Source organism: Thrips palmi, unplaced genomic scaffold, assembly GCF_012932325.1.
Source record: "Thrips palmi isolate BJ-2018 unplaced genomic scaffold, TpBJ-2018v1 HiC_scaffold_7, whole genome shotgun sequence".
Classification (NCBI taxonomy): Eukaryota; Metazoa; Arthropoda; class Insecta; order Thysanoptera; family Thripidae; genus Thrips; species Thrips palmi.
In genome coordinates this window covers 382,371-390,738 of record NW_023144634.1, presented here as the reverse complement: position 1 = coordinate 390,738, position 8,368 = coordinate 382,371, and the positions used below count along the sequence as shown (strand labels likewise).

At 38.9% G+C, this 8,368-nt stretch overlaps 2 protein-coding genes across 2 annotated transcripts in view; one reads left to right on the top strand and one right to left on the bottom strand.

The window, feature by feature from the left end:
* Nucleotides 1–60, bottom strand: part of LOC117652668 (verprolin-like) — a 4,859-nt gene extending 4,799 nt beyond the window's left edge. The window contains exon 1 of the mRNA XM_034397751.1: nucleotides 45–60. Within this exon, the coding sequence (XP_034253642.1) occupies nucleotides 45–60 (16 nt within the window). The remainder of the gene's footprint in view (nucleotides 1–44) is intronic.
* Nucleotides 61–5,685: 5,625 nt separating this feature from the next.
* On the top strand, nucleotides 5,686–8,118 carry LOC117652667. The gene is made up of 7 exons (XM_034397750.1): nucleotides 5,686–5,711; nucleotides 5,997–6,422; nucleotides 6,499–6,649; nucleotides 6,724–6,839; nucleotides 6,914–7,004; nucleotides 7,499–7,789; nucleotides 8,065–8,118. Exons 1-7 carry the CDS (start codon nucleotides 5,686–5,688, stop codon nucleotides 8,116–8,118), a joined length of 1,155 nt encoding a protein of 384 aa, XP_034253641.1.
* Nucleotides 8,119–8,368: the final 250 nt, after the last annotated feature.

Genomic DNA, 8,368 nt, shown 5'->3' with positions numbered 1-8,368 from the left:
AATTGTGTTGGATTTCATAAGATGTCTTTGCGGAGCTCCCTTACTTCCTGCAGCGCTCATTGAAAACGGCGTTGATGATATCTGGGAAGAAGTTGTGGCGTCTGGTTGGAGTGACCCTCTGGGACCGTTATTTGACTACTTCCGTCGAGAGTGGTTGCCTCGTAGGCACGAGTTGTCAGTGTTCAACCAACCAGACCGTAAGGGAGAGTGGGGTAATTCCGGACGTTTTTTTTCTTTTTGGTCTTTGAGCTTGAATATGCTTCTTAGGTTAAATGTTATGACAGGAGAGTGAAGTATGGACCTTTACCTTCAAAACGGTATACATGAAAGCCAAATCTCGGCAACGGTTAGGGAGATATAGGCGCCTAACAAAAGTCCTGCACGTGTCCGGAATTGCCCCAGGCTGGGGTAATTCCGGACGACCTATGGGGCAATGCCGGACGACCTTAAAATTTGACACTACTCGAGCTTACTTTCGCTTGTTTTGATGTGAGGCATGCTTTTAGAAGGCGTTCAAGGACATTTGCTGCGAACTGAAGTGTTTGATTATTACTCAAAGCACATTATAAGGAATAATTTCTATCAAAACCCCTGAATTGACAACACTGTCTTGAGTAAAGCTCTTAAACATAGCTGCAATGCTAATTTTCGTTCTTTCTTTATCCTTCTTAACGGTGGGGATGCATGTCCACAATTTTGAACCCACTACCTTAACATTATGCGGGAAATTGAAGAAAATAACCCTTATTGTCCGGATTTACCCCACAGGTAGTGAAAACTTTTGATGTTCAACTGAAAGAAAACGGCGAGCCATACGAGCACTCCCGAAATGCCAAAGTAAAGTCCAATGACCATATAATATGATAAAATTTTAGTCATGGGACTGAACTTGACGGTAAGGTACGATAAGTACATGGAAATACGAGGGAAGGATGCAGCGTTTGCCTATTTTTGATGGTACTCAAATTTCGTGAAGCGACCACAGGCAAACGGTTTGACCTCCTACTTTGGCGATTTGGAATTCTCCTTTTAAACTGATTATCTTCCTCTATTAGGCGGGCTTTTGAGTTATCTTCACTCAAACCCAGTGAAAATCGAAGTGTCCGGAATTACCCCGTGTCCGGAATTACCCCACTCTCCCTTACTAACAACATGTCAGAAAGTGATAACCACATGTTGGGGAACTTGGTTCCTCAGAACAGACCAAATGCCTGGCGCTTAATTGGTATGAAATGGTTTATTATCCCAATTAATTAAGTTCAAGGTTGAATTTTGCTGTCAATGTTCATCTCACATAATTTTTGACCTTAAAAAGAATCTGAATTTTTGACAAGGGCCTGTTTAAACTGCTTGTGATGGGACAGCTTTCTGACAAAAGTCATGCTCTTGGGAATATAAATTTGCCCAGTTACCGTTTTTGCTATTAACATCAACAAACCAAACTTTTCTTCATGCTTTTATAACACAGCTCCTTTATTACAGGTGGATTTGTTCAGTCAGAACACTTGTCTTACAGTGACTTATTAGCCGTCGAAGCTGGTGGTACAGTCAATGGGGCAAGAAGATGGAGGGCTGCTGCAAATGATGCAACAATAACAAGACTGTCAAACCTTCTTATAAGGAATGAAATCACCCCAGCAAGGTTTCTCCATAGTGTGTCATACACTATACAGGCAGGATTAAATCATGGTCTTCGCATTGGAAACAATGAAAATGATGAATCCAGTGACTCAAGTAATGATGAATCCAGTGACTCAAGTGATTCCGATGATGACTGATCTGTTTCACTCATGCAAATGCAAGCTGTAATTGATCTCTAAAGTGCTATCACCTCTGACAACAGTTGTTGTTTTACAATACTAATTAGTAATAATTTTACATGATGTCAGTTTGCTTAGGTACAATAAAAATTGTATATTAATTCAAATGGTTTACCTTAAATTTTATTCCACCTTCTCATCACCAAAATTTATTTGTTTGAGGCTACAGTGGAGCAGAAATAGGTCTTCTTCCGCCCTAGGACCTCCATTTTTATTAATCACTCAGAGTTCATTTTTTGAAACTCAGAACTATAGTCACTAGTTTATTTCAATGTGTCATGGTGCTCGCCAGTTGTCCTTTAACTGTGTGCAACTCCTAAAAATGAGTAAAGCTTAACACGAATCAATTTGTCATTCTAATTCTGGGAGCCTTGGCGACAACTACCTTGATGAACTCGTTCAGACATTTGGGCGTTTGATAAATGATTGACTAAACGTACATCTTTGGGCCAAATTTTTAATAAATGTATTTGACAAAAGCATGACAAAAACACAACTCACACACCCAATACTGCTCCACAACATACCATGTACTTTTGTGATGGAAAATTTAGAAACTTCACATTCTTAACAAGCAAGGAAGTTGATGTAATATGAGACTTTGAAACTTGACCAGGTTTGTGCCCGTGTGACACTCATACAGCACATGAAACATTTAAGGATGACCAGGAGCAACAGCAGGTGAGTCATCAATTGTTACAGAGAACATCCACTGCACAGGTGTGCATCCACAGACTCCAATTACCCCCATGTGGATAATTCAATTACCCCCATGTGGATAATTGAATGTTGAGTGGTGCAAAGCAGGGAAGGGTGGGTCCTGGAACATGACAGGAGAAAAAGTCAACATATGAGAAGGATGAGAATACGAAGCTGGTGCTGGTGCAAAGCTGGACCCTGCCAGAACTCCAAATAAATTCAGTCAAGCACTGTTGTGATTCGGATTAACCACAATTAACTAAAATAGCTGCCACAGTTTCACCGTCAAACATGCATTGGTTGAAAAAACAAACAATGCGATTATTCAAAGTGCAAAGTGACTCCATTAATGACAGGAAACAAATGTAGACCATCACGGAATTGACAATAGTCTAAATAGGAAATAAAACCTTTGGTTGAAAACTAACTGGTAAACACGATTACTTGGTGGAAAGGCAGTGGGATACATTACCTTCTAATTCATACGTTGAGTCGAATCTCAGAAGAGACAGGTTTAGAACGCAGAACCATGGCATGTAGTAAGCAATCGGCTTCAAAACTTCAAGCAGACAGAATCAGCCACACTAAAAAAGACAGAACATGATGAATCCTTCATTTAATTTTTCTACACTGCATCTTAATGACTCAAGCAGTCCAAACTAAGAGCTAAACACAAGAAAAGAAACTTCCACTTCACGCACAGTGTCACAATGACAAGAGAATATTTGTAGCGTCGATACTAATGGGTCTAGTGGTGAGTGCATTTTGGTGTCGAAGTGACGTTTTAAAACAAAACAAGTGATTCATAACCTAAGCCCGAATGGAATGTGACGGTAACCAAATCAACAGGGCAAAGCAACTAAGCACAGCGCTTAAAATTAAATTGATTGAGCACCTCTAAGTGCCCGAAAGAAAACTGGACTGATAAGGATACTTGCCAACAAAGACGAGGCGATGGTTCTCGACGAAAGGCGATGGAGAGCAACAGAGCGACGAAAAGGTTAACAGTGCTGGCTGTTGGAGAACGGCTGACGACGGACACTGCAGCTATCGATATTCAACTCAAATATCCAAGAGATAGTTACTTTCTTTGAACAAATATGTACTGTTAGGCATTGCCGCGGACTTTGTTTTTTTTTTAAGGGGGCTCATACATGTTAAAAGCACTTAGTAAAAAATTTCTTTTGATGTAGACGGATCAAGATTTTACAATTTCTGTGTTAAAACCCTTTTAGATAATTGAGTAAGCTTCATTTTGGCTTAAAGGAAAGTGACTTTGGACATTTTTTGGAGATTTAGTCGAAACGTTTAAAATTTTGGTTCTCGTAAGATTTTGTTCGCATACTTGCTCAGATCTGTGGGGAAAAAATCAGGGAGACTCATCCCTAGTAGTGTCATAGAATTGACTACAATGGGCTTTATATCTACAATAGTTTTCAAGAAAAAAAATAAAAACAATTTTTTTAACGATTTTTTGAACAAATTTTTTAACAAAAAATTGTTTTTATTTTTTTTTCTTGAAAACTATTGCAGATATAAAGCCCATTGTAGTCAATTCTATGACACTACTAGGGATGAGTCTCCCTGATTTTTTCCCCACAGATCTGAGCAAGTATGCGAACAAAATCTTACGAGAACCAAAATTTTAAACGTTTCGACTAAATCTCCAAAAAATGTCCAAAGTCACTTTCCTTTAAGCCAAAATGAAGCTTACTCAATTATCTAAAAGGGTTTTAACACAGAAATTGTAAAATCTTAATCCATCTACATCAAAAAAAATTTTTTTACAAAGTGTGTTTAACATGTATGAGCCCCCTTAAGTTGTAAACAAAAACTTCTTCTGCTTGTACGCAATGTGAATATGCATCTACTCAGCACCGCACCGAGGCTACTTAGCACGACGGCCCGCTATGAGAAATTCCACGTGCGGCCCTGCATAGCCTCCGCTAGGGGACGATAATAATTTATTCTTCCGATTATTTCCACACAAGAGTTTGCCCCAGCAGAGGAATAATTTCTAGGGAAAAAATATTCTAAAATATTCTAAAATATTCTGGGATATTTCAAAATATTTTGGGAATATTTCTGAATATTTTTGGATTAATCTGGAACATTTTCCAAAAGGATCGGCTTATTATATTTATTCAATTAATTAAAAATTAAATAATAGAAAATCAGGGGGGTACGTCCCGACGGGGGTACGTCCAGGCCGTGCCCCCACCAACCTTACCAATGAATCATGACGTTCAGTTACAACATAAATGTACAGTACTACACCTTTTTCATGGTCATTTCTCGAAAGTTATGAATCATTTGTCATATGTTTAACAGTGATAAACAGTAATCAAAGACAGATACTAAACACTAAATTAAATCCAAACACTGCGAAACTTAAAAAAATGAAAGATTCGTATATTTCTGGTAAACAGAACGGGTCAGTGCTAGAGCTCCCCCCTCCTAGAGCTCCCCCCCCTATTTTCGACCTTTTCTTAAATTAAATGGAATTAAATAAAATTAAATATGATTCAATAAATAAAATCTGACTTAATCAATTTGTTGGATACAACCTACGAAAATGATAGTATTATTTTTTAAATGTGCCTAAATGCATTTCTTTTATTTCCTGAAATAAAGCAGAATTATTTCAAAATAGATATGTTGCTCTAAATAAATTGTTTTTATCGAGAAAATAAAATAAATAAAAATAATGATGGTCACAATCATCATCATTACCATTTTTAATTATAATATTTTTTATTGTAATTTTTTAATGTACGAACCAAGACAAGGCCAGTCAGCATGAGGATTTGATTGTCCGAAAGTTTCTGCTCTCCAGCGAATATGTCGAAGGTCTTGGATTGGAGTAGAGTGAGTAGAGTCCTATAGGGGCCTTTGGGACTCTAGGTTAGGTTGCGGAACGTGCGTCGCGATAATTCTCATACCAGTCGCAGCACTTCTCTTGTAGCCTCTCTGCAAGCAGCGTTTCGACCCTGAATGCGATCAATGTGATGCAAGCCTTGTGCAAGCCAAAGCCTACGTCGTTGGCAAGACAATAATGAATTTAACTGTTCATTAAACATTTAATATTTGTGAATACACGTGTGTAAAAAGATACGTATTTGTCAAGCGGCCTTTAGTTACCGCATTTGTGTTTTGTTACGTCTGCATGGATAACGCAAAGGAAGCCTGTTGGTAAGTACGGACGGAGCGGTTCGCTGGTAATAAAGATCCAACCATTTTCGTTTCGAATCATTCTACGTTACGGAAACAGTCACTCAGAATGCTATCTGCTCTTTTCTCTGGTCTTGCTCTTTCAATCCTTGTCATTATTCCTTGTATCGTAAGTGGCGGGCGAAAGTCGTATCGCACCTGTTGAAGCTGTTCATCATAACCTGTGAAGTGTTGGCTGTCTGTTGTAGGATGACATAGCTCTGTGTACTGACGCCAATCTTATTGTTCTTCCTTTTCTTTTTGCAGTCTCCTCAAGCAGTTTTACAGTAATGTGGAGGATTCAAGAAACTTCCGATTTGGTGGGCATTTAACGGCCTGCTGTCCACAATGTAAACCATACCATCGAGTTGGAAAGCTCATTGCACTTTTAACAGAAGAAGGTTCATCTGCTTTAAAAATCTTTGAAGAGAAATGCGCCCGTCTTCCGATCGTTTATCTGGACTGTGTCAAGGAATGGAATGTCAATGAAAGCCTCTATATGATAGGGCTTAGTGCTTGGCATTTTGTGAAGCCCTACATCAGCTTCTTCAGCCAAGATCTCAGCATTAAGATAGGCACTGCCAGCCCATGCCTTCTTCATGCTCCAATTCAAACAAACTTGGTCTGGCATGTAGTGAAGGGCTTCCCACATGAGGAGAGGGGAGTCCCCTTTGAGAATACAAACAAAGTTTGGTATGTTGCTGGTTTCTGCCAAGTGAGGCTTTGGTCGTACTTTGATGACGTCTTATGTGTTTTGATTCTTTCTCAGGTTAAAAATCCCGGCTAGATTTGACAAATCTTTTCAGTCTTTAGTGATGAACCTTCTCGGGCTGTTTGTTTACAAAACGTTTTGCACTATGGGAGACTTTGGTTCTTGGAATTTGAAAGTAAACACATTATCTTCTCGAGTGCTCTTTGGTGTAAGTGCTGCTGTTGGTCCTCAATGTTAAGTCATTCAATCATGTCAAGCGTAAATTTTTTGCTGTCTCCTCAGGTTGAATCTGATGAGCCTGTCGCTACATACTTCGCTGGCCTCAGTAGTTATGGAGTTGGAGATGAGTCAGGTCAACAGTATACATCAAAGTCAATTTTTCAACCAAATAATATTGGGTAAGTGGTGCTCCTGTCTTATTCTCAAGTTCATATATATACATGTATCAGTATTAATATGTTATTGTCTGTAGGATGGAGACTGTGGCTGCTGAGTTGGTGAAAGGCAGATCAGGAGGCCACAAAGACGTCGAAACAGCTGCATCACAACTGAGTGTGTACGATGTACGTTTCCATAAGTCTTGTCAATACCCTCTGTCTTTTTTCTTCTTTAATTTTCTTGGATGTGTCATTTCCCATTCCATTTTAATCAAAAGCAACTTACCTTTTACATCCTGTGTTCTTAAAATCATCTCTGCAGGGACCTGTCATGAATTTTTTAGTGTTCAAATGGATGGAAAGAGTGGTTGTCTTGTCAGAAACGAAGCTTAATTGTTTTAGTTGTAGCCAGTGTTATATACCTTTTAGCAATGGTTCTCGAAAGACTGAAGGAATTCATTCAAGTTCACCTTGGAAATTTTTGAGGAAGAACTTTGTTGCGTTATGTCAACTCTCGTATCTTTCCAACCAGCAACCCCTGTTTCCAAAACTAATGCATTATTTTATTTTTTGGTCCCTTTCCCTAATGAGAGTATTTTTCTGTACACTTTTACTGTATGATACAGAGGTTCTGGGTTAGATTTCAGTATGAAGTTTGTTTTTTTTTGTGCTGTTTGCAGGTGGAGGAGGAAGTTTCTTTGCACGTTATCAAACAGGAGATAAAAGACGAACTTGAACATGATCCTGATGTAATGCCTCTTACCCTAGTGTCACAGAGGGAGGGCATTCAGAAGAAATCAGCCTTCCCAATAGTTAAGTGCCCTGGATGTGCATCTGCCTTTCACGTTAGCAAGCCTGGGTTGGACGCTCTATCCCACCACATTGTGAATAGTCACAAGAGGTATGCCAAGTTGTACAGACACAGTCTGAGGTTCGCAGCTCAGGGAGGCCATGGTCCTCAATCAGACCGAGTAAGATCATGGAGGGGAAGGTCAAACCACCATAGTTTGTGCACCAATAGAGTGTTTCAGAAGTTTTAGTCGATTATTCCCTTTAGCATGGTGTCTACAATTTCTGCTTTGTACTAATTTTTTTTTAAAGTGAAGTGTGCTTGTGTTTTATTCTTGTCCAATCTTGTTTTGGTTGTATTGTGTGTGAGTTTGTTGCTACTTCAAGTTTTTGTTGGCCTGTAAGGCATTTTAAAATTTTATATTGTATTGTTACAATAATGAATTTGAAACATTAGCATTTCACCCTGTTTCAAGCTGAACCTCCACTGGATTCCAGTTTAACTGAATGAAAGTGGCCGAAGGCAAGCAGTGGGCTGACATGAATCAGAATAATGTATTGTGTAAGGTTTTGATCATTGTTCATCAATTTGCTTTTTCATCACCATGTTTCTTGTCTGTTTGAGTACTTTTGCTTGTGGAAAAGATTCACCTGCCTTCAACAGTACATTTATAATTTAGATATTTTAACTGTCTTTACCAGAAGATGCACTAGCTCCCAATCATTTGTCCTTTGTATTTTTATTTGGTGTGGACTCTGAG

Coding starts and splice junctions, on each gene's coding strand:
- LOC117652667 (XM_034397750.1), top strand. CDS start 5,686: ATGGATAACGCAAAGGAAGCCTGTTG. Junction 6,423..6,498: donor GAGAATACAAACAAAGTTTG/GTATGTTGCTGG, acceptor ATTCTTTCTCAG/GTTAAAAATCCCGGCTAGAT. Junction 7,005..7,498: donor CACAACTGAGTGTGTACGAT/GTACGTTTCCAT, acceptor TGCTGTTTGCAG/GTGGAGGAGGAAGTTTCTTT.